Source organism: Lacerta agilis, chromosome 2, assembly GCF_009819535.1.
Source record: "Lacerta agilis isolate rLacAgi1 chromosome 2, rLacAgi1.pri, whole genome shotgun sequence".
Classification (NCBI taxonomy): Eukaryota; Metazoa; Chordata; class Lepidosauria; order Squamata; family Lacertidae; genus Lacerta; species Lacerta agilis.
Genome location: NC_046313.1, coordinates 91,902,269 through 91,928,527, shown reverse-complemented (window position 1 = coordinate 91,928,527; position 26,259 = coordinate 91,902,269). Strand labels below are relative to the sequence as shown.

Genomic DNA, 26,259 nt, shown 5'->3' with positions numbered 1-26,259 from the left:
TCATCCCCCACCACCACTTTCTGAACACGGCCCAGGAGGAAAGAGCGGAACCACTGTATAACAGTGCCCCCAGCTCCCAACCCCTCTAGCCGGTCCAGAAGGATGTTATGGTCGATGGTGTCAAAGGCCGCTGAGAGATCCAGCAGAACCAGGAAACAGCTCTCACCTTTGTCCCTAGCCCGCCGGAGATCATCAACCAGCGCGACCAAGGCAGTTTCAGTCCCATGATGAGGCCTGAATCCTGATTGGAAGGGATCCAAATGGTCCGCATCTTCCAGGCGTGCTTGGAGTTGTTCTGCCTCTTGAAATTACAGTTCTGCCTCTTGAAATTGCTAGCTTTTTGAGAGAATGGGCTAGTCCAACTGGGTGGAGAATTACTAACTTCAGTACCGCTGCAAAAATCAGGTCTTCCCTTCCTTAAGATAACCTCCCAGGACACAGAAGTGTTGAATAACTATCACCTAGTGGCTAATATCAAAAGGGACGCAGGTGGCGCCATGGTCTAAACCACAGAGCCTAGGGCTTGTCAATCAGAAGGTTGGCAGTTCGAATCCCCGCGACGGGGTGAGCTTGCGTTTCTCGGTTCCTGTTCCTGCCAACCTAGCAGTTCAAAAGCACATCAAAGTGCAAGTACAGTGGTACCTCTGGTTATGTACTTAATTCGTTCCGGAGGTCCGTTCTTAACCTGAAACTGTTCTTAACCTCAAGCACCACTTTAGCTAATGGGGCCTCCCGCTGCGCCGCCAGAGCACGATTTCTGTTCTTATCCTGAAGCAAAGTTCTTAACCTGAAGCGTATGTAACCTGAGGTACCACTGTAGATAAATAGGTACCGCTCTGGCGGGAAGGTAAACGGTGTTTCCGTGCTCTGCTCTGGTTCGCCAGAAGCGGCTTAGTCATGCTGGCCACATGACCTGGAAGCTGTACGCCGGCTCCCTCGGCCAGTAACGCGATAGGAGCGCCGCAACCCCAGAGTCGTCCGCAACTGGACCTAATGGTCAGGGGTCTCTTTACCTTTACCTTAGTGGCTAATATCACCTTCAAGGTCTCATACAGGAAGTGGGGGGGGGTATTCCCCAGCTCTGCTAACCAAGGACAATTTTAACTAGAAATTCCCAGAATGGAATTCTATATGGAAAGTATATGGAATTTCTATATGGAAAGTACATGCTCTGTCATTCAGCTGCAGCCACTTCAAGGCTTCACTGAAGCTGGCAGAGATCAGTTTCACAGGAATCGCTAATCTAGCCTTTTTGTGTTGTTATTGCACACCCGCCCCCGCCCCAACCTATTTCCTTTAAGTAAACAGACTGCGTAGTTGTATGATGAACCAAGTGTCAGGAATATACTTGCCAACTTAGAAGGAAAGCTTATTAGCCCTTGTGATCTTTGCCAAAGGAGCCAAGCACAGTGGAAGCAACTTCCCAAGAGAGACCCAAAAGGTGGGGACGGGGTGGGAGGGGGGGTGGAACCACCGCTTGATAATCATTATGCACAGAAGAAAAAAGGCGAGAAGATGGGAAGTGAGAACAAGAAGATGGGAAGTGAGAACGTGACCCTGGGCAGTTTAACACACACACACACACACACACACACACACACACACACTGCCTGTAATGCAAAACATAGGTAAATGTTCCCTGAAGTTTCAAAGCTCTTTTGATAAGCATTTAATTTAGGAAGATTAAAGTCACTCATTTTAATTCTCCCATGTGATTAATTGAGCCTTGCGATTACATTAAGGTGTGCTCGTACAGTAAGTACATTTGTAGTAATGATAGCTTATTATTATGCCAAGAGTGATCCTACATAAACAAGCATAATAAGGCTTTTTCAAAGTGTTGTGCATGGTAATTATCAGTTGTCGTAGTGCCAACTGCTTAAGGAAAATGTTTAATTGCAAGCTAAATTGATCGTATGCATATTTTTATTTAACACACAGCTTCGAGGAACAGACAAAGCAAGGGAGGCAGCACCTCAGAAGTTGCCCACACACCTGGAGTGACAACTGATAGGGAATGCTACATTCCTTTTCTGGCGGGCCTAGTAGTCACCCTGCTTTCATTCTGTTGTTTCTGCTAAATTTTGTCCAAGAAGTTCTTAACCCTCCATGATTTGCATAGTCTTTGGACATCAGGTGGCAAAATAATTTAGTGCCTTTTCTTATTTTATACAATCCCAGCACAGCTCATCTAAAGAGGCAGGGCAGATTTTGATCTAACATTTTTCACTGCACAATGGTGTTTAGGAAGTATACCTGTGAAGAAGTGCAAGTGCAAATAATGATGTCACAATGCAGACATAGGCGCAGGTAACGTTTTCCATTTGCTACCATTCCAAAGCTTGGGGGGGGGGCATGAAAAAGTATCATGTTTGAATCTGCCTATATAGAAAGATAACCTTGTCTTATATACTGGTTCATTGCCTCAATTTCTGTAGGAGTTATTTTTATTTTTATTAATGTAGCTAAACAAGCATGGTCTAAGGCAGGGGTCAGCAAAGTTTATCTTGCCTGGGCCGGATCGGTGCCAAGGAGATCCCTCTGTGGGCTGGATCACATGTGTACGTGAGTGTGCCCACCCACAATTTTCAGTGTCTGTGTGTGCGTAGACGTGATTTCCAGCACCATGGAAGCAAGTCCCCATGCCACGCTGCGCCGGTTTAGCACAGCACACGAGCGGGTGGCTTGGTTTGGTTCGTGGGCTGGTCAAACGACCTTCCCCGGGGGCGCTTCCAGCCCATGGGCCTTAGGTTGCTGACCCCTGGTCTAAGAGCTTTCTATCATCTAGGTTTGTTGCATAGTAAAACTATAACTCCTTTTTTATTTTTTATAAAGCATATTAAGGAATTCTCAGTATCCTTTTGAGTATGAGCGTGCTAGCTATGGTTAAAACTTGCACATACAGATCAGAGACACAACCTTGCATTCAATGGTGGGCTGGGCAAATCCTACTAAAGTGAAATTTTCTTACAAACCTACTTTCAGGAATGCAACATCATGACAACCCTGGTACTTAGGAAGGTTTCTTATGCACATATATTATGCCTAATCTGTAAAGTTTGTGAGTATGTGTAAGCAACTTCTGCTAATATCATGCACTGATGTAACTGCACACAACAATACATATTGTAAGACCCAAGTAACATGCCACTGAAATGCAACTATTAAATTCATTTTCCACTGTAGTTACTGTATATACTTGAGTATAAGCCTAGTTTTTCAGCACATTTTTTGTGCTGAAAAAAGCTGCCCTCGGCTTATACTCGAGTGAGGCGGGCGGTGGGGGCGGTGAGAAAGAAGCCCCTTCTCTCCGCTTGTGCTGCCACCCGCTCTCCCCAGTTAACCATTCCTTAAGAAGTGTACAAGAACAACGGTTCTTTATTCTCCCCAGGCAGCTTGTTCCATTCCTGAACTGCTCGCATAAATGCAAACTTGGCAAAGGAGGAAGAGGAAGGAGCAGCTCGTTCCTCCTTCTCCTCCACAGCGGCAAAGGTGAATCGGCTTATACTTGAGTCAATAAGCTTTCCCAGGTTTTTGTAGGAAAATTAGGTGCCTCGGTTTATATTTGGGTCGGCTTATACTCAGGTATATACGGTAAACATCTTGGCAGGATTCACCTACAGAGCAAAAGATGCCTATTACTGTACCCTGCTGAATTGCAGGTATGGCTGAGGCCAAGATCCTAAACACTCTAACTTACCGGTACCTTCCAACTAAATTGGCTTCTAAGGATATAACTTAATCCAAGGGTATCCAGTCTCCATGCTGGAGATGGAAGATACCCTTTGGAGATCCACTGTACTGGGGCTGTGTAGGTGGAGAAGAGAATGGGGAGAGATTTTGCTGTCTTTAGCAGAATGTGCATCATCTCTGTGAATAAAAAAAGCCTTAATTCTTCCCAAAATGTCCAAAAAGCATGCAAACTCTTCAAAACTCTCAGGCTATCGTATGATTAAGCAGACAACAAACACTATTCCCTTTCAATGTATAGCAGGGGCTAACGTGCACTCACATACAAAATGACACCACACTGTGGTCATCTGTACAGCACACTGGTTTTACAAGGAAGTGTTATTTAATTTCTATGTACCCCGCAGGTGACCAGCCAAGGAGTTCCTGCATTAGCAAGAGAGGGAAGGTAGGCATGTGTCTGATCACTGTGCTTCTCCATTAACTACTCTGCCACAAAAGACTTAACAGCTTTTAGCAGAACAAAGGGTTGGAAAGTGACCCATCAGAATTGCAGAGCTGGATGCTTAAAATTCATCATAATTGTTTCACCTACAAAGAGAAAGCTGGCTAGACAGATTATTTCGCACACACAGCGAAGGATGTCAGAAGAATAAATCTACCTGGAATCTGGCCTGCTTATCACCTGGGTGCAAAGATCATGCTTGCTGCAAGTCCTCTGCCTTCTCAGGTTTTAATGCTGTTGCATCAGCATCTTGCTGCCCTCTCACAACTTAAATCAGCCTTCCTCAACCTGGTGCTCTCCTGAACTTTTTGAACCACAACTCCCATCAAACACATTATTACAGAGGCACCCATTGCTCTTTCAAAAATGGGAGCTGACATTGTTAAAAGCTTCCCCTGTGTTTTCGTAAGCTTCTGCGAAGATATTTAGGATGGTTTGGAGGTCATCCTCTGAGCGTGCACACACTATGTTGTCATCAGCATACTGAAGCTCTATGACGGAAGTTACAGTAACCTTACTCTTTGCTTCCAGCCTGCTCAGATTGAAGAGCTTTCCATCTGTTCGATATATGATTTCTACCCCAGTGGGGAGTTTCCCTTCGACAAAGTGTAGGATCATGGCAATGAAAATAATGAATAGAGTTGGGGCAATAACACAACCCTGTTTAACACCTGATCCCACTGTGAATGGTTCTCTTTGAGAGCCATTGTTATCTGCCATTGTTGCTGTCATATGGAGAAACGTGCTAAGAGGAATGCACACTTGTGTGGAAGGATGTGTGGGTCCAGAATTGGCCTCTGCAGTCACTTACGGATTCATTGTTAAAACCGTGTTTATGGAAGACTATCTTACTCTAGCCAAAGAGAGTGTTTTCAGATCTCAAGGAAGGGGAAATCTCTCTTGTTGGAACAAGTAAAGAGCTACCAATGATAAAATATAATAATATTAAAACTCATTTTTACATCCAGACAGAGCCAAGGTGTTCATTTCTGCACTGAAGTTCTAAAACACTTAAGTGGTGAGGGAGTTAAGAACACACACCTTGGAAATAAAAATTTCTATATAATTTAGGGGCAGTAACTGCAGACAGATGACAAGGACCGACATCAATTTAACTACAGAAGGTGCAGAACTAAAATACATGAAAAGCTCAATTATGCTTCAATAAAATATTGTGTTGAAGCAGCCCCTCTCATTCAGGAGCAGCCAGGGTCAACAACATAACAGATAATGAAACAGAAAATTCAGCCACTTTTTAAAGGGAAGAACTCCATAAATGAACCAACAGGACCATTTTATGAGCAGCACTTGAGAGACAAAAATATTTTACAATTGAACATTTAACTGTGTGCAAACAAACACACACACACACACACAGAGAGAGAGAGAGAGAGAGGGAGAGAGAGAATATCTCAGGCTTCAAAACTTCCTATGTTACTGAAGCATTTCTTTTCAAGGGGTAAAAGCCCTGAAAGGTGTGCCTGGAGAGACAGATCTTCAGCAACTGCATTTTTAACATATATGTATTAGCAGATATGTATGGAAGTAATGATGTATGGAAGTGAGAGCTGGACCATAAAGAAGTCTGAAAGAATTGATGCTTTCGAATTATGGTGCTGGAGGAGACTCTTGAGAGTCCCATGGACTGCAAGAAGATCAGCCCTGAGTGCTCACTGGAAGGACAGATCCTGAAGCTGAGGCTCCAATACTATGGCCACCTCATGAGAAGAGAAGACTCCCTGGAAAAGACCCTGATGTTGGAAATATTGGGGGCACAAGGAGAAGGGGATGACAGAGGACGAGATGGTTGGACAGTGTTCTCGAAGCTACCAACATGAGTCTGACCAAACTGCAGGAGGCAGTGGAAGACAGGAGTGCCTGGCATGCTCTGATCCATGGGGTCACGAAGAGTCGGACATGACTAAACGACCAAACAACAACAACAACAATTAGCAGATATGCTGTACAGTGGTGCCCCGCTAGACGAATGCCTCGCTAGACGAAAAACTCGCTAGACGAACGGCATTCGTCTAGCGGAAGCTGCCCCGCAAGACGAAAAAGTCTATGGGGCTGCTTCGCAAGACGAAAAATTTTCGTCTTTTTTTTTTCGTTTAGCGGAGCGCGGCTGTCATTGCCGCTTCGCTAGACGAAAAACCCGCTAGACTGTATTTCAATGTGCTTCATCACAGCTTCAAGGTTATTTCTAATTAACATCTCAGGTTGCCATTAACAAGCTTCAAAAATAATAGATATAAATTTAATCATACACGTATGTGCATTTCTCTGCGTGCATGCACATGTATGTGTGAGTGTGCTCTGCTATATTTATTAGGAACTGAAAGTACAATCAAGCACCGTAGAAGACTTAAGACACAAACACAATCGACGCATTCTTCTGTCCCAAATGCAGGTGCTTGTGGCCCTCTGTTCTACAATTTCACAAGTCAGAATCATAGTTAATACCAAGGGCTACTACACACTGCATAAGCACTGAGACCCGGCTCTGGCTTCCTTGCGAACACATGCAACATGATGTGTCCCATGGTAATTAGCTAGACTCAACAGGAACTTCGCCTAAAGGGTGGATTAGTCTTTCATGGTATTGTGTACACAAATTATACACCATCTGAATACCACTGGTTTTATAATTGCAGCTTTTGCTAAGTGGCTGTGTAAATATCATAGCTGCGGAATCTTGGAAAGGAGAGCTGCTGCATCTGTTCATTATGCTCGGCGCAGTGATGCAATGCCCTCTCAGTACATGCCGGCTTGGTCTAAAGGGGATGCCAACAGCAGTGATCAATCAGCAAAAAACCAGACTGCGCTGCACTGCTGTCATCAATGGTATACAGATGCCATTTACCACAGGGAGCTTCCCCCAAGCGTGGCAAAGCTACTTCCGAACAGCACATCATTTCCTCTAGCAGCAAACTTGGGTGCAGAAGTGTCTATTCAGCCTGGAAGTGAAATGGGGCCACCCAGTGCTTTTTTCTTTTCTTTCCAAGTTTAAGGGTACTTTCATTTTGACTCAAGAAAATCACCATTTTATTGTTCAAATCGGGGGCAATAAATACAGTAAATGGAGAAAAGTACAAAGATTCAAAAAATGTTTAGGGGTATTTGTACCCCTGCGTCCCCCCAGAAAAATAGCACTGGGGCCAGGCCGTCTTAAGGAGATCGGCTGCCGTGGCGCAGTGATCCCTCCGGCACCCCCGACGTACCGCCTCTCCGCTGCCTCCCTCTCGTGCTTGCCACCCCTCGGGAGGGGGGGTGGGCGAGCAGGGGATGAGGGGCGTGGCGCTGGAGCGGTGCGGGGCTCTGCGCGCCCTTCCAGTGCTCCCAGGATGGGAGGCGAGGGCGGCCGGCTCGCAGCCCACCAGGGACCGGCATGGGCGTCAGCGATTGCGCCGCCGGCGCACGAGCGCCCAGCCGACAGCTCACCCTTGGGGGTGGGGGCGGGTTGGGGAGGGGAGGGGGCGGCCGGTATGCCGGTGGGCTCGATCCTTCCGGTGCCCCCATGCGTCCAGGGGAGAGCGCTGGCGGCACAAGCACCCGGCCGCCTGTGGGGGCAGGGGGGAGGCCGCTGGCGGGGCCACGCTACTCTCCCCCGCTCGCTGCGCTCAAAGACGGGGCTGTGCCACCGGCACGCGAGCACCCGCCCGTGGGGTCGGGTTGGGGGCACCCGGTATGCCAGCGGGCTCACGGGGGCGCCCCTGGGGGCCCGGTGCCCTGGTGCGCCGCGCCACCAGCCCAAATGGACGAGACGGCCCTGACTGGGGCCGTCCAAAAACACAGTACTGTTTCCTACATGCTTGGATACTCTGTAGATATGCCTACATTTATGTTTTGTTGTTTTTTAAAGTTTAAAGATCCAGAAAACTCCAATATGAGTTCCCTTGGGGTACTGCTGACAGCAGCTGAGCTGAGAGAGAGAGAGAGAGAGAGAGAGAGAGAGAGAGAAGCAGAGGGGATTGGTGGATCCCTAAAGAAACAAGAAGTTAGGTAGACTGTTTGAGGTATACTTATTAATTCTACATTTGAGAGCGGTTAAGACAGTGAATGTTAGGATGGCAGTTGCAAACATTGGTATTTTTTTAAAGGATCGTGGGAGGATGGGAGAGAAAATATGTGTTCATGACCCTGACAGCTCACATCCTGGTGTATTTGAGGGGCGGGGGGTAGAGAAGATAACTGTCTTGCATTATACAGGGATGTTTCAGAAAATGACATTATCCAGAACTGTCTCTCCCTCACTTCACCTTTAAAGCAGAAGGCGCCCTGTCACTGTGAGAAAAAGAAGTGTCATTGATCCCTTCCCATTACTGAAACATCCCTCACCCCAGACAGTCAACACTAGAGAACTCCTGTTTCAGGCTTTCTGTGGCCCTGACACAACCACCTCCCTTCTTAGGTGCTGGGAATACACACTGCAGCTCCCATTTGTCCATCTATATTGCAAACCGAATTTGTAACAGGAGTGTCAAACCAGGGGCACAACCCTTGCCACAAACAGTCGTGAGCATAATAAGGCCCTCCCGTTCAGGCCTATGCAAAAAGCCAAACCGAACTCCAGCCCAAAGAAAAAAGCTGGATTCTGAGAGCAAGGGTCCACAGTTCCACTTGCCACGCGAGTCACGATGAGGGCTCTGCCACCCTGCATGAAGCATGGAAAGTGCAAGTCTTCCAGTGTGGTGTAGTGGTTAAGAGTGGTAGACTCGTAATCTGGGGAACCGGGTTCGTGTCTCCGCTCCTCCACATGCAGCTGCTGGGTGACCTTGGGCCAGTCACACTTCTTTGAAGTCTCTCAGCCCCACTCACCTCACAGAGTGTTTGTTGTGGGGGAGGAAGGGAAAGGAGAATGTTAGCCGCTTTGAGACTCCTTCGGGTAGTGAAAAGCGGGATATCAAATCCAAACTCTTCTTCTTCTTCTTCCTCCTGAGACTGAAGCTGGGAAAGGGGGCAGGATAGCATCTTCACAACTGTGCTGTCCTTCTGAGGCACTCTGTGCCCCGAAGCCGAATGGTAGGAGAAAACAAAGAGAGAAGCAAAGAAATACTTTTTCTGGATATGCAGATGGGTTCTCTCTTGTTCCTGAGAATTCCACATCATTTTGGAAAACAGGGAGAAGCTGGCAGTGTCACTTCTGTGCTGAAGCTTGATAACTGCATTTAAATGGCACTACCTTTCAACAACAACAACAACAACAACAGCTTGCTTGAAATTTCTATTTAGTCATTAGAACATTGCCATTTTAATTGAGGCACAACAGAAAGCAGGGGGTCCAGAAGGCCTTGCACCAAATGCTACAGGCGATTTGAATCAGCCGGGCTGTCGGGACCCACTTCCCATCTCCAATGTGGCAAAGCAGCTTGGCTGCAACACTTCTTGAAAACACCTGTCAAGGCACCCCTGGAGAGAACAAGCGGCGAGTGGCTTCCCCACACGCCACTGTGCGCCTCACGCACCAAGGCCATTCCCTGGAGAGCTCTCCTTACACCGAGAGGCTCATCATGAGGCTGTTCAGCTGGAGAGCGCTGGAAAGGCTGCAGTTCAAGCGGTGCAGAGCTCCCAAGTATTTGACATCTGATGCAAATGATGCATCCGTCAAATAGGCACATTCACTTTCTAGTGTTTGTCAAAGCCAGTACTGTGTGTGTGTGTGTGTGTGTGTGTGTGTGAGAGAGAGAGAGAGAGAGAGAGAGAGAGAGAGAGAGAGAGAAGCCCGCTTAACATTCCTTTTGACGGAAGCTAATCAGCAAGTGGAAAGAGTAGCAGGAAACAGAAGGTACGGATATTGAAATGGCCCAATTAATGGACCTGGCTCTTCCGGTTAAAAAAACAACAACAGCCTTATCAGAAGCAGAAGGGGGGGGGGTGCAGGCTACGGCAGTGCATTGCAAATAGCATTACTTGCATACAGGAAACCGGAATTAAATTACGAGTGCATCTCGGGGCAAATAACAGTTCCTCAACAGGGCAGGATAACAAGCAATACAGTAGATGTGAAACCTCCTCTGGTGGTTATCAGCTGTCAAAACAATGACACGGACCATTCCACACTGTACACAAGAGGTCTTGCAAGGAAAAAAGAAGCAGTAACAAAGCAGAGAGCCCAAAGAGGTAGCTGAGCATACAGATTCCTGTACAGACTATGAATAAACGACATTTATCCCAATTATAGTTTTTCTCTATTAGGGGTTTCCCCCCTTTCCTTGAGTTGGTAAGGTGAAGAGATACTGGTAGCAGAAAAGGACGAGGTGCAAATGAATGCTAGAAGTGAACTTGGGTGTGTAAAAAGGAATGAGACCTATTGTTATGGTCTGAATATGAAATGTCTGGGTTCACACTGGAAGCCAATTTTCTCCTTCTCTGCGAGCTGAAGTGACAGCAGCCCATGAAAGAAGAAAAATCCAGTTTTCTTCGGCATACTGTGACAGGGAAACCCCTCTCACCCCCCACAAAGGGTAGCAGAAAACAACAGGACATCACACTCTTTCTGAGGCAGATCTTACTTCAAACGAAACACTTGATATATTTTGCTTAAAACATTTCTTAAAAAATGTTTAAAATGCCAATTCCAAAGCCAAATACAGTCCCTCACCCCCATGTTTTGGAGGTTTAAAGGGAGGGAGTCTGGCTGTGAGAGCTACAACAACAGTAAACTGAGCAGCCCTTCATGACCCACCCCCCTGGGGTGTGAGCCCATGGACAGAGGAATATCTGCCTCTCTGCCATTTCCCTCCATTCAGTAGTGCTGGCCCTCTCTGCAGCTGCAGATATGGTAGGGCTTTGGTACAGCACCGCTTGGCTTTTCTCCTTGCAGCAAAGTGAGTACAGCACCAGGCAGGAGGAAGGCTGGAGTGCAGCAGGCTGACTGGCTGAAGCAGCCTTTGCGTAGAGGGCGAGAGAGAATTCATGGATGGATGAAGGGAGGGAGGGAGGGAGGGAGGAGTGAAAAGGCTGGAGGCAAGCAGAGGCTGGAGGTCCCAGAGGGAGACTGGCTAGCTGGTGTACGGGGAGGACCTGAATGTAAAAAAGAGAAAATGAATGAATGGATGAATGCATGGATGGATGGATGGATGGATGAATGAATGAATGAATGAATGAATGAGATAGCTAAAAACTGGAAGACAGAGGAATTACCAACGATTGAAGAATGGCAGATGAAAATGATGGACTATATGGAACTTGCTGAAATGACCGGGAAGCTTCGTGACCAGAGGGACGAAGCGGTAGGAGAAGAATGGAAGAAATTTAAATTGTATTTAAAAAAATTATAGTAAGATTGAAATTTAGAGGTAACTTGGAAGATAAGTTAGATTGCAGATTTAGAATTATGTTGAGTGTTAAGGAATTCGGAGATAATGAATTAAGACAATAGTTTAAAAAATGGATAGGATTTTTTGTAAAATAAGGTTTATACAATGTAAATAAATTACTAAAGATGAGAGACAATAAACGCAGGAAGGGCAGATGTGAGGAAGTCAATCCACAATGTTAAGGAAAGAAGCAGTTGAAATGAATAGTTTTTTGTTTCTTATTGTAGTTTGTTTGTAATAGTTGTGTTGTTGTGTATTTGTTTGTTGTATGTATTTTGTTGATGTTTTGAAAAAATTAATATTTTTTTTTAAATGAATGAATGGGGAGGTAGTGGTGCCAAAAGTCTGGTGAAGGATTGAACAGTGTGGTGTAGTGGTTAAGAGTGGTAGACTCGTAATCTGGGGAACCGGGTTCGTGTCTCCGCTCCTCCACATGCAGCTGCTGGGTGACCTTGGGCTAGTCACACTTCTTTGAAGTCTCTCAGCCCCACTCACCTCACAGAGTGTTTGTTGTGGGGGAGGAAGGGAAAGGAGAATGTTGGCCGCTTTGAGACTCCTTCGGGTAGTGATAAAGCGGGATATCAAATCCAAACTCTTCTTCTTCCTCCTCCTCCTCCAGTAACTCTGAATGTGCAGAACTTCAGAGGCTCGCTTCAAGTAAAGCATCTACAGAAGATGCTAAAGCAGCATAAAATGCTAAGGTGTGGCATTTATTTTCATAATCTGGACAGGAAATCTCTTAAAGGAAACACACCCGCTGAGAATTTATAGTCCACACAGATGTGTGCTATGAAGAGGAGCTGAGTGGGAGAGGGACTTAGAATATTAAATGATATTATTTTTTAAAGGAAACCATACCACTCCAGGTTTGAGAGAGACGCAGGCTTTCACTTGGGCTTTGGAAATGGCTTGGTATTGCCCCCCCCCACCCACCCACCCAATGTCAACAAAGTCCAAAGCCTGGCAGCCAATCAAAGGATGCAGCGGCAGTGATGCAGTTTCCTGGCAGTTGGCTGGCCATTGCTGGAAGGAGAGTGCTGGACTAGATGGACCCTCCACCTGAGCCAGAAAAAGCACGTCTCACACTTCAGCAGTGCAGCAGAAAAATATTAATAACGAAACAGATGACTCATTCAGTGCACATGCACACAAAAAAGTACAAACTGTAATTAAACTACAGTTATGAGCACTGGTTTCAGGAATAAATTTTGTTTTGAAATAGTGTTCCATCTAACCAAGGGTGCAATTAAGTTGTGACAGCAGCAAGGCCTAATCCAGGTCCCACCAATTCTCTAGGAAGCAGAAAGGTGGGGAGAGATTTAAAGAGAAACACTCCTAAAACTGTTCTTTTCCTCCACTTTCAGCCTCTTCCAGTTTTAAAGTGCTGCGCTTTAAATCCCACTCTCTACTTTAAATTGGATTGAGCATAACATGCAGCATGACCCTTAAGTGTGCATGTAGGATCTATGCGCATGTGTGCAGATACATGAACTTATAAAATACATGAACTTCCCAAGCATATTCCACATATTTCCTATTAGCACATGTATGAGAAAAAGCTCTAGATTCTCAGGTGTATATTCACAGGTATGTGTCATGACAGACTAAGCAGTTGAAGAGCCAACTCATCAGCTGACTTATGCTCCCGTTTAAGAGGAGATGTTGGGAGAAATGAGCAGTAGGTTCCGATTCCGTTCAGCCAGAGGGGAAGTTCAAATTGCCACCATCATCCCATTGAGACTTTTGGAAATTCCTTTCAAGAAAAAAAAATATTGGCCAGCAGGGGCACTGAACTTTCATGTCAAAATGACACACAAGATTGGGGCTTGCATGTCAGCTGTTGAAATATAAGAAAACTTATTTCCTTTCTAGGACTGACCATGATTTAAATTGTAGCTGTGCTCCCATGACTGATGACATGACTTTCGTGGTAGGTAACTGGGGAAGGGCTGGTGGGGTGGGGTGGGGTGGGGTGGGGGAGTAGCCACAACAACAAAAAATGTATTATTATTTTTCTGTTCCACGAAACTTGCATAATCTTGATCTTTTTGGGTTTACAAAAATCCCCACTAGATGCCTGACAAATGGCAGGAGGTTCTTCCTCTCATCCAATGACACAAACCTGTCTATCGTAATATATTAACGCACGGTCGTTCTTCTGGGCATCCGCAGGCTGTCTCAAGTCCTGGGCATTAGCTTACAGCGACTCGTGGCAGCATGGGGAATCCCTGTAGAAACAGCTGACAGTGGAGGAGCAAATCCCCATTCCCCACTAGAAGATTATCATTTCAATATAACATCAAAAGGACCGTTAGAAAGGAACATTTGCCCTTCCTTTCCGTTTCTGCTCACCCCAGTTAAGCAGCTGATAGTAGAATCACTGCCAAAGGGTGTCAGCTACTGACAAGGCTGCGAACAGAACAGAAAGATGCTATTTGCATGGAGAGAAGCTTCCCCTCTTTGATCACAGCTGCAAGCCGCACCTGCTTAAAAAGGCAGCAGCTACACAGGCTACATGTCGTCCCTGTAGTCAAAACAGAAGGAAACAGCAGAGAAGTGCTGACTGAAGAGAGATGACACGAATCGCTGACCCCCCTTTCTGCAAGCTGATAGCAAACTGCCGCCTGCCCCGCAACTTAAGAGAAATCAAAGCGAGAACCCAAAGGGAGTGAAGAGCTTTGCTTCCATCCCCTCCCTCTACCTGTGGCAAGGTGCATCGCTCAGACACAGCCGCAAGGAACAGGAACTGTGGGGAGGGGGGGAGATGATGGAATGAACAGCGGGGAAGGAAGAGGAGAGAGATGGAGAATCAAAAGGAAAATGTGAGCAAACAGCTGGGAAGGGAGCTCGAATCCTCCCATCTACCCCCTTTAAAAGCCATGTCATACAGGGTTGCTAAAGCACATAATAAAGGGCACTTTCTGGCATCCTAGACTCGTCTGTCGCTCCTCCCAGCCTGCAGGGCAAACTCTACTGTTGTTCAAAGCCTGTGCGCTGTTGTACACAGCCTCCGTTACTCACAAAATGCTCTTGGTGCAGTTGCTGCTTTTACAAATATATTATGGTGACAGGGTGTAGATATGGTGCATTGTACTTCAGCGTAGGAATATGGATAGGTCGGGATAAAACATTTAAAAGGGGGGGTATTATATTCAGCTAAGTTATACAGTACCTACAGTAGCCCCGTAACAATTAATGGAACTAAGTTAGTCATGCCCATTCATTTCAATGGGTCTGCTCTGAGTAGGACCAACACTGGCTGCAACCCTATGCAATAGTGCTTAAGTGGTTCCAAGGGTTGGTCTAGAGGTGGATGATACAGCATCCTTACTGAGGCTGAGTACCTGGATGGGAAAAGAGCTGTGAGCCCTGGGCAGGGCACCTGAAGTTCCATCAGGAATTTAATACAAGAAATCAGTGGGCAGGAGCAGGGTCGGAGCAATGGGAAGAAGAAGAAGAGTTTGGATTTGATATCCCGCTTTTCACTACCCAAAGGAGTCTCAAAGCGGCTAACATTCTCCTTTCCCTTCCTCCCCCACACTCTGTGAGGTGAGTGGGGCTGAGAGACTTCAGAGAAGTGTGACTAGCCCAAGGTCACCCAGCAGCTGCATGTGGAGGAGTGTAGACACGAACCCGGTTCCCCAGATTACGAGTCTACCGCTCTTAACCACTACACCACACGTTACGGGGATTTGAACCTCCGACCTTTATGATCAGCAAGCCCTAGGCTCTGTAGTTTAATCCACAGTGCCACCCCCGTCCCTCTTAAGAAATCAATGTGTGAGCTCTAATCTAGAACTAGAATAGCTCACAGATGTCCATCATTCACTCCTCCCCTGCCACAAGCAGAATAAACACTCCAGAAAAGCCAGAGTGAAATTTGGCTGTGAGTCCTGTGGGACCTGCTCCCTGCCTTGCAAGCCTTTTCCACCTGGCCTGGGAGGGTGGGGCCCTGACTGACTCCAGCTACAAAAGCTGAGGCTGCTGAACAGACTCTTGGGCTAGGGTGCTGTTTGGGTGCGAGGGGGTGGTTGTTGCTGTTGGTTCATTGTATTTGAGATCTTGTTGTGATTATGTGGAAATTGTTCCGTTTGGTTGTGCATTTTTATGTTTTGTTTATTGTTTGCAACTACTTTTGTTACACCGTATTGTGTATTTTTTCATGTTGTGAGCTGTCTTGAGCATGGTTTGAATTATGGAAAGGAGGCAGACAAATAAAATTTTGTATGTATGTATAAGTGGACCTCTGGTTCACGAACCAAACCTGGCCAGCCACACCTCCCAATACGGCCTGCAAGGCTGTTTCAAGGAAGCCATTCCCGCCCAGCCGACACCTGATCTCATACTTTATGACATCAAGTGACAGATAGGCAAGCAGTCCCACTAAACTCTCATATTTGGGACAGGCCCACGCAGAGCTTGTCTGAGGCTCAGGGCAGGAGTCTTGTTCTTGGCATGACAGCGTAAGTCTGGCATGCCCCTGGCAGGGTCCCCTAGCTGGCTTAGCCCTCTGAGTATACCCTGCTGCCCCTCCCTCTTCGCAGGCCTGCATTTGGTCCACCAAGGAGTAGAAAACTAACAACCAAATAACATTATTCACCCTTGATTTGCCATTTCATCAGAATCCATGACTGTGGTTTGCTTCTCCCTATCATGATCACTATTCAACCTTAAAACCATGGTTTGTGGCTGGCTTGTTTAGAACCCTGGGCTCAGAACTAGTGGGAGGCTGAGCTTAACCACAACTTCATTGTTTGTTTCTTCTGTATGCCTCAGGGAGGAGTAAAGCAGGAGCAAACTCATGCACAATAAATCAGGATAAACTACAAACCCTGGCCACATGTGGATGTGGCCAGCTTTTCTTCTCTTTCAGATGGGATTCTTTCCAAATCTGCCTGGACTCCACTGTTAACAGGTCTGATCAGATCATGTCAACAGACTGGCCAAAAGTCACTCAGTTAACTTCATGGCTGAGAAGGGTTTTGAACCTGGGTCTTCCTGACCCAAGACCAATGCTCTGGCCACTTGGCTCTCATAGATAGCTTTAGAGAAACCAGACCACAAAAACCTAGAAATGCACTTACCTAGCCCCCTTTGTACATTAGCAAGTCAGGTAGAACACAAGCATAACAACACACTCTTAAGGACAATTGCTAGGCAGATGAAAAAGGCAACAATGCCTTCTATCAGGCAGGGGCTTTGAAAACTACCCTATCCATGACCAAAGGCCACCCACGCAATAAATAAAGGACAAGCTTAACACAGCATGTCTTCTCCAAGGCATAAGCAGATGCGATGCGACGTTCTGAAAGTGCTGCCAGCTACAGCAATGTTCTGCTTGTAAGCTGCGCTAAGAGGGAATTACAATAATTGAGCCTTTGGGTCATGGAGGGCTGAGCTGCCGCTGCAAAGCCATCATGGGATAAAGCTGAGGCCTTCTTGGATTGCACTATATCCGAAGCATATCTGTCACTCAGAGGCAAACCAGCACTCTGGGGCTGCTGCAAAAGTGACACAGTCAGAGGCATCACCAAGGGCATACTCAAAAGGATTTCATGCAAATCACTAAATCGCCTTTGGTGCACACATTCACAAAATATACTGTGTGTGCGTGCACACATGTGAAGAAAGATTCTAAGTCTATATTCATGACTTCAAATAAGAGAGTCACTACATGGCCGTTATTTTGAGTGAAGCAACCTATATTGAAAGCTATGTAGTTTTACGCAGACAAACCTAGACTGAAAGTGAAAGGGTCCAGATCTATCCAAGGAAAAACATGGAGCCAGCCTTGGGAAGACATGTTTCTTCTGCCTTTGCCAAGAGAAAACCCAACGGCCCATTCCCTTCCCTGCCTGAATTTTAGTATTACATGGACCCCAAAGCTAACCATGGAAAACACTAGTTATGTTTCCTCTCAAACAGGGTTTGATGTCCCATTTCACCCTAGATGAACACCAGAGACATATACTGCTAAATAACAGTGAAGGCAAGGAAGGGAAGGGAAGAGAGGAAGGACACGGTCCCAGGCTGGTCTATGGTTTATGAACAATAAATTACACATGCACTGGATCAATGTAACCAGCCGTCATGAAAGGAAAGACTAATTCCCCGCTGTATTAGAATTTCGTTATTACCATAAAGAGAGAGGAGGCCACTTTGAAGGTTTAAGCCAATGCACTCTTCTCACTGATCAGAAAAAGAGAGGTATGTTTCTGTCCTGGAGCATGAGAGCTAGACTAAGGAATACGATTTTCCTTCAGCGAGGGGCCAGGTCATCTTAAATCACTGAGGGAAAGAAACCGGTATGCTTTCACTGCACCAACTTTGGTGGTCTTCGTGATCCAAAGCAAATGAAAAGCCAGCCTCTGCACCCTCACCTCAGTTTTTTTGCAGCTCATCTATTATATAGCATACCTGCCGCCTTTCAAAGATTTTCATAACTCGAGAGGGATTCCAGAGGCCCAACAAATTTATGTAAGTAATGAGAAGGGAGAGGGGGGAATAAAAACCAAGCCCTTAACGGAAGGGCTGGATTTTCTTTATCTATGACAGATGTCCAGCATTCCCTAAGCAGCATTTAGTGCCACTTCCTAAATACTTGACCAAAAAGAAAAAGGGGGGGGGGAAACCCCTGACAAATTAATTTTAATTCTATTGTGAAAACTAAAGCAGTAACAAGGTTGACAGCAGGGGATGTTATAAGCTCGCTTAGCAGGAGGATCAAGCAAAGTGGTGACACGCTGCATGACCTCAGGGGTTAAAGATGCAATTTTCCATCTGGCCGCATCTGGCTTTCCAACATAAAACGTTGACGACACCTGCCGAGATGCCTGTATGAGCTGCCTCTGCTGCTCTCTATGTATCCGCTGCAACCTGGGAGAGCCTATTAACAGCTTCCTCCTTTCGTGTTTTGCAGATTTGTGCAATATGGCTCAGCCACCCCTAATTGCTGCACTGCATACAAATAGAATGGTTTATGTGGAATGCATATAAGGGAATAATTAAAGCAATAACTATTAGAAAATTACTGGGCATGCAGTATTTGCTTTATGGTGCAGCATATGCTGAGTCTGATACTGCCAAATGCTTTCTTGAAATAAGTTGAAGGGAGGAGCCGAGAAGAGAAGAGAAGAGAAGAGATTAGCCACATGCCGTGTCTCAGACTTAAGGATGTTTTCCAGGGGGGATATTACCATATTGGCTCAAAATGTAATGCAAAAAATGTAATGGGCAAATTACGTCATGAAAATTAGATTTGATGGTGCATTTACATTTGCCAGGAAGTACTTTTTTTTGTTTCGAAAATTGAGGTGCGCATTAGATTCACGTAAATATGGTAATCTTTGCTCATGTTTTACCACAGCAAGCAATACCCAACGTAACTGGAAAGGATATGGATTAGTACTGCCACAGGATAAAACTTAGCACAGAGGGGGCAAGAATTTACTGGATTCAACTGGTTTTTTATTATTAAAAAAAAATCCACTACTGTTTACTATTCCACCACCCTCTCCACTTAGCCAGAAACTGTAGTCCTGGCATTTTCTCATTCCACCAGTTGTGTCACCATGACAAATTACCTGCCCTCTTAATCCCTTTTTAGTTCCACTAATACCATGTATTTCAACACTTTCATTCACCTTTTATCCTTCAAACATATCGTAGCTGGAGCAAACAGACCAGAGATTTGTAACAAAATCGAAAATTCTTTCTAGTAGCACCTTAGAGACCAACTGAGTTTGTTCCTGGTATGAGCTTTCGTGTGCATGCACACTTCTTCAGATATCTGAAGAAGTGTGCATGCACACGAAAGCTCATACCAGGAACAAACTCAGTTGGTCTCTAAGGTGCTACTAGAAAGAATTTTCGATTTTGTTTTGACTATGGCAGACCAACACGGCTACCCACCTGTAACAGAGATTTGTAGTTAAAAGCTGAAGGTAAGATAATTAATAAATCTTACTTATAATATATGTTTCCTTGCAGCTAGGTTATTAGACTTGGTTCAGTAGTTGATGTTATTGTAGCTTAATGGTGTTGATTTAAGATGTCTGGATGCTTGTTTTAGTTTCTGCAGCCACACAGATAACCATAACCAGCTGCCCTTCGTAAGTCCACCTCAGTAAACTCACAAGCTTGTTCAATGGGCTCTACTTGACATCTGCCTTCTGGACAGGGTTCACAGCCTTACACAGTCAGGAACTCACTGCTTCCTGGGTCAACTGACAGTGACAGCCACACTGTCCTCAGTTATACCCCAAAGCTGTTGCTAGGAACCTTCCAACTCCTCTCTTGCAGAGCTTCCTCGCTTCTGTTTTCCATGATTTCAGCCTCTAGGCTGATCCCATACACTTCAGGTATGCTCCTGCTTCAGGTTCTCACTCCAGGCTTCCTTAATGTTTCTTCAGACTGCCCAACAGGCTCCTAAACAGCACTGAGCTTGGCTTTATATACCCTTCAGCCAGGACCTCCAACCAATCAACATGTTTCTGCTAGATTCAAAACCTATAATTATGGGCCAATAGATTTGAATTGAATATCCGCTATGAAAGTGAGAGTTAGACCATAAAGAAGGCTGATCACCGAAGAATTTGAATTATGGTGCTGGAGGAGACTCTTGAGAGTCCTATGGACTGAAAGAAGATCAAACCTATCCATTTTTAAGGAAATCAGCCCTGAGTGCTCACTGGAAGGACAGATCCTGAAGCTGAGGCTCCAATACTTTGGCTACCTCATGAGAAGATAAGATTTCCTGGAAAAGACCCTAATGTTGGGAAATATTGAGGGCACAAGGAGAAGGGAACAACAGAGGACAAGATGGTTGGACAGTGTTCTTGAAGCTACTAACTTTCAATTCAATTCAATAACCTTTATTAGGCATAACAGACCAGACGATTTCAGAACAGACATTGTGTATAAAATATATAAGATATAAACTCAACAAAGTAAGGCTTGTATTAATTAAATCTTTAGCACTAAAATTCACTACTAATCCATAAAAAATAACTTCAGACTTCTCATAACAAACCTTAGTTAAAACATCAGTTGGTATAAATAACATGAGTTTGCCCAAACTGCGGGAGGCAGTAGAAGACAGGAGTGCCTGGCGTGCTCTGGTCCATGGGGTCACGAAAAGTCAGACACGACTAAACAACAAAACTGACTGCTTATATGCTACTACCCCATACATAAAAGTTGAAACCTTGCCTACACATTGCTGTGACAGTTTGACTGCCAAATGGCAGGCTGCCAGCAGAATTTGTATGCTATGTACTATGTATATATTATTTGGCTCTAGCCAGGAGCAAAAGACAAGGGTTTTCTTCTTCAGTTAAATATGTATTCCAAACAGTATTTTTATATGAATTATTTAACCAAATTTATATATTGCTTAATTGTAAATAAAACCTCTAAGCAGTTTTACCACTATCATAACATTAAAGTAAAGTTTCTCTACACAGGCAATTACTCTTATCTCCACACCTCCAATTTTGCCACACAAAGTCATTCCAAATGCACAGGGACTTCTGACAAGTCTTGTAGTGGGGGCAAAAAGCACCATCTAATACCACCATTTCTGCTGCTTAGCAGGTATAGAAGTCAGTGAGTAGACTAGATGACCATTTTTATTATTAGTAAACATCTCAAATTAGAAAACTTGAAGTGTAAGTTCTCTTTACACCAAAACATGGGACACTCAGCTGCAACTAATCCATCAATAGTATTCAACTCTTCAGAGACTATTTCCTCTAAATGCTTACATTTGGAATGCAATTTAGTTAAAGCTGGTTTATTACACCTCTGGTGGGCATGCTCCAAGACAGTGGTTCCCAATTAGCTAAGTACTGCGGACCCCCTGGTTTTCGAAAGCCAAGCCATGGACCCCTTACTTTTGGAAATGTTGATATCTCTATCCCAGTTGGGAACTCTAAGGCACAAGCTTTCTAAGATATGGTTCTGCATTTTATAACATGAATTAAACTTTATATAATCTGATGTTTGCCTTAGCGTGATTTAGATGAAATCAGGAGGGAGGACAACCAACTTATTATCAGTCTGTTGATAGCAACTATTTAGACAGTAAACTAAAAAAGCGAGAACACTACTCAGTAAGAGAGATTGGATGTAGAAGATTGTATATTCTGCGTTCTTATTTTGTATTTTTATGTTGTGAACAGCCCTGTGATCTTCGGATGAAGGGTGGTATACACATTTTAACAACAACAACAACAACAACAACAACAACAACAACAACAACAACAACAATTCATGATTCTCAGTGAGAAAAAGATTCAAAGTCCAGTGGTGGCAATTATATTTGAAACCATGGAGACAAGACTTGCAAAACAACCCACAGTTCAAGCATATCCCTTCCATCACTTTTTCAAACACTTTTACTTACCCTCAGCACAAATATGCTTATCCATATTTAGCCATTCCTTTCCTTTCTGCCACAATACTCTTTTGCTTCCAGATTTGCAAGCAATCAAGATTTTTGATTCAGAATAAATGCCTACAGATTAGGTGCCTTTATGCAAAATAAAGACACGGCGTAATCTTTTTGGGGAGTTCTTTGGTACACAATATGAAAAGCCTACAATATATCTCCTCAGCTGAATGAGTTTGTATTGTACTCTGCAAAATGCTGCTTAGCAATTTTACTTTAACGTAGTTAAGCCATTTTCCTGGTTCTCAAAATTGTCACAACACAGGAATTTTTTTAATACTTGCAGCCTGTGTGTGTGTGTGTGTGTGTGTACAACTTGTCTGAAGAAAGCAAATCTTATCATCAATGTAGAATTCAATTAGAAGTTTCTGCTTTTGCCTTCCAAGAAAACAGTGCCATTTGCAATAAGGAATTTGAATATTGGATCAATCATGCCAAAATGCTTTCATCAATAGAATGACAAGACATAAAACTTACTTGGCTTTTTGAATCCAAACGCAGTAATCTGTGATATAAAGGTCATTAAGAATATATGCAGGATCATTTTCTCGAAAAATCTTGTGAATATCTAACAGACACTTCAGAACTGCACTCTTGCCTGTAAGAGAGGAAACCATATGAACACATTTTCATTTTTCATCCCCACCAGCCAGTCCTTATAAAACTCTCCTACTTGAAAATTTGGAATGAAGTTGACCGAACACCTTAACAGTAACATGCTATTAATTGCAGCAAATTATCCCTTTAAGATATATCAGTGGTTCATAAAAACCTGAGAAGATTGCCAGCATAGTAAACCCCCTGTTTACATGTCAGAATTAAGGAAGAAGAGCAAAACTTTAGCATTAAGGAAGAAGAGCAAAAACACTTGGCATTATATACAAACCAGAAATAGCAGTTTAAAACAAACTCTGGTTTGAAGGTGGTGTGACGGATTGGCCCTAAGATGGAGGAGGTATGACAGCCCAGCGCCAAGAGTTAAGCCACCTTCATTTTTGACAGACAGTTCATCCTTTGGGGGCGGGGCGATCCCCGGTTTAAAAGGAAGGAACGGCCGTTTTGGCAGTTGAAGAAGAGGGAGGGAGTGTGTAGTGACTGGAAGAAGAGGGGTGTGGGGGCCAGGATAGTGGTGGTTAGGCTAGGATAGGATGAAGATTAGTCAGTTATACTGAAAGAGTTGGTATTTTAGATGTAATTAAGCTGATGAACTATCGAAATACATGAAGCACGATGTTCTGGAATAAATAAAAGCTTGTTTTTTGTTGAGCCAAGAGAAAAGAGGCATTTACCGTATTTTTCGGTCCATAAGGCGCTCCGGACCACAAGACGCTCCCCGCCGCCTCCCCCCATCCCCCGTCGCGTTCGGCGGGACGTGGGGGGAGGCGGCGGAGGTGTTGGTGGATCGTGCTAGCAGCTCCGTGAACGGAGCTGCTGGCACGATCCACCAACATCCCCTTCGCTCCCCGCCGCCTCCCCCCATCCCCCGTCGCGTTCGGCGGGAGGTCGGGGGAAGCAGCGGAGATGTTGCTGGATCGTGCTAGCAGCTCCGCTCGCCGAAAGAAGCTTCTTTCGGTGAACGGAGGTGCTGGCATGATCCAGCAACATCGCTGCTGCCTCCCCCCACCTTCCGCCGAACGCGACGGGGGATGGGGGGAGGCAGTGGGAGCGAAGCCGTCGCTCCATAAGACGCACAGCGATTTTCCCTTCCATTTTAGGAGGGGAAAAGTGCGTCTTATGGAGCGTAAAATACGGTATTTGGTCCAGCGATATATGGATGCTCATGAGGAGGTGAACTCAGGGAAAAGACAAAACTGACCTGCAGGGTGATAGTTTGTGTCTTGGAGTTTCACTCAGGAGGGTCAAAAGGGCAGAAACCTCAGTAAGGCTACACAGTTACTAAAAGGGTTTAGCTAACTGACGCAGTGGGGGAATCTAATGAGAGAGATAGCCCCAGAACTGATAGAGCTGAGAGGTATTCTCAACCCAGGAGCCCAGAGCAATATATATATAACAGGCCACGACAGCTGGACAAGAGAACCCCGTTACTAAGTTATCCCTAGTTATAATAAAAGGGGATTGTCCGCACAGACGGACCTCAAGGATCTAGGTGGGGTGAATAGCAAAAGTGGCCCGGAACACCTCAGAAATAATACACTTAGTAACAGAGGGGTAGTTGGCAGGGAGGTTCATCGCAGGTGCCTCGTTTAGGAACTGAAGGAAACAAATAAGAGGCAAAGCCTCAAAATGGTACTCAAAGGTAAATCTTCATTCAGTAATAATTGTCCTTGTGGGGTGTAAAACAATTAAATGTACTATGTGGTTTGGTTGAAGATACCCTTCCTCAAAGTCACATGGTAAAAGGTTCTCCTGTCAAGGCAGCGTCTTTCTGTTGTGTAGCTGTTCCCAATTGCTTCAAGAATTACCTGCAACTTGCAGCAGACCCTGGATGTAACTGAGGTTTTAGTTCAGGATTACCTCCCTGACCAACTGTGCTGTGATGGGGCCTCAGACAGGAAGAGGCAGCTTTTAAAACGTGGGTGCTGTTCAAAAAAGGGGCTTTGCAAAAGCAGAAACTAGCAGGCTGAATTTTGTCTACTGGCATAACCAGTGGAATTGCTGCAAAACGACTGGACACGTTCCCAGTTCCAAAAAGGAGGCAGGCAGCAGTAGCACTACATGCCTTCTGGAGCTTCTGAATTCCCCCGAAGAGAACATTACAAGAATCAATCCCAGTAGTTACACAAGCATGTCACAATCTCACCTTTTAAATTTGGGTTCTGTAGGAGTGGGAGTGTAGGCAAGAGGGGTCAGCATTATTAATTATTATTATTATTAATATCATTACTATTACTATTTATGAGATTTATGTAGTGCCCTTCATCATAAGATCTCGGGGGCAGTTCACAGGATCCAATGAAAAGGGTGGAAAGATTGTGTGAGAGGCTGCAGGTAAGCTGACTGCAAAGAGCTGGCTTCACCAAAAGTGTAATTAGATGGGACATGTAAATCTGATGCGTCTCGTCTCTTCTTAGCGAAGAGAGAGACTGTTAATCAGAGAAGGAATTCCTTGCAGGGTGAGAGGCCTCTAGTCCCCAGGCAGGGGGGCAAATTCAGCCCCCCCCCACGTCTCTGTCTGGCACTTAGGACTTTTCACTGGTCATACCCCCTCCTCATCCCCATTTGTTCTCCCACAGGAGGCTTACATCTTGCCCTCCTTGAGTATTTTTGCCTGGCTGGAATAAGCCCTTGAATTTTTGGCTGTATCCGTATGCAAGTGTGTGCCAATACTAGACCACTGTACAAAGGAAAAAATTGCCTCTGGCCACTTCCACTATTGGTACTATTGGCAGATGCCCCAGAAAGTTGCCCAGATGACAATGTCTGTCAGTCTGAAAAAAGCTCCCCAGTCCTGCCTTAAAGGGGCAGGAGAATAGAAACTTGGTTTTCCCATTACACATTGAGAGTAAAGGTTTCGAGGTGTTTTTTGCATGTCAGCGTAGGTGCCTAGATATTAATGAAATGCTCAGTTTTTCATAAGGTAACAAGACTAGTTCCTGCAATTCGGTGGACTGCTGCTATTACAGGTAACGCACCATCTCAAGACTGCTGTGGGCAGAAAAAGGAAGCAAGCTTTTAAAGTGAATGAGAGCCCAGTTATACAGCTACGTTAAATTGATTTCTGAAGCACGAGACCTCTGCACTGAACAGCTTCAACCCACTTCTCCACCATCACTTCCTGTTCTCCAGAGAATTTTTCTTCTGCAGAAAGCAATGCTAAAAGTTCAAATATATCATGAAATGCTCATGGGCCGGTGGGGAGAATACAAACCTACGATTTGTCAGCATAAGCACCTGAATGAAAGTGGGGTGGGGTGGCAGCTTTCAAAGAATTTGAGCCTTGTTCTCCCTTGTAACTCCACATCAGAGCCTGAAAGGGATAAGTAATGGGTGATGTGACAAATCAAATGCTCCTTGGTTGTATTCGACTCAAAACTCCCTCTGCTGTCCAAGATTCCATGACTTGGAATATCTCCAGCTGGGAGAGATTTAGACGGAACGCAATAGGTATAAGATTTGCAGAGAAGGAATGTGCTATAAAACAAAGTCCAGGGCTCCCTGCAAGCTAGTGAGAGAACACATGCACAAAGCTGCAAGTCAATTACTGGCCTACTAACGAGAAAACTTTGCTCTCTGCTGGGTTACAGCTATTATGCCTGCCCTCTTCTCCACCCTAAAGCTTACTGGTGGAAAGTTGTGGAAATCAAAATTTGGCCTAATACTTCACATGAGAACCT

At 45.0% G+C, this 26,259-nt stretch overlaps 1 protein-coding gene across 3 annotated transcripts in view; it reads right to left on the bottom strand.

Moving 5' to 3' along the window:
- SHQ1 (SHQ1, H/ACA ribonucleoprotein assembly factor) overlaps positions 1-26,259 on the bottom strand; it is a 68,441-nt gene that overhangs the window by 9,504 nt on the left and 32,678 nt on the right. For all 3 annotated transcript variants that reach the window (XM_033141213.1, XM_033141216.1, XM_033141215.1), the window contains exon 11: positions 22,442-22,562. In XM_033141213.1, coding sequence (XP_032997104.1) covers positions 22,442-22,562 — 121 coding nt within the window. The remainder of the gene's footprint in view (positions 1-22,441; positions 22,563-26,259) is intronic.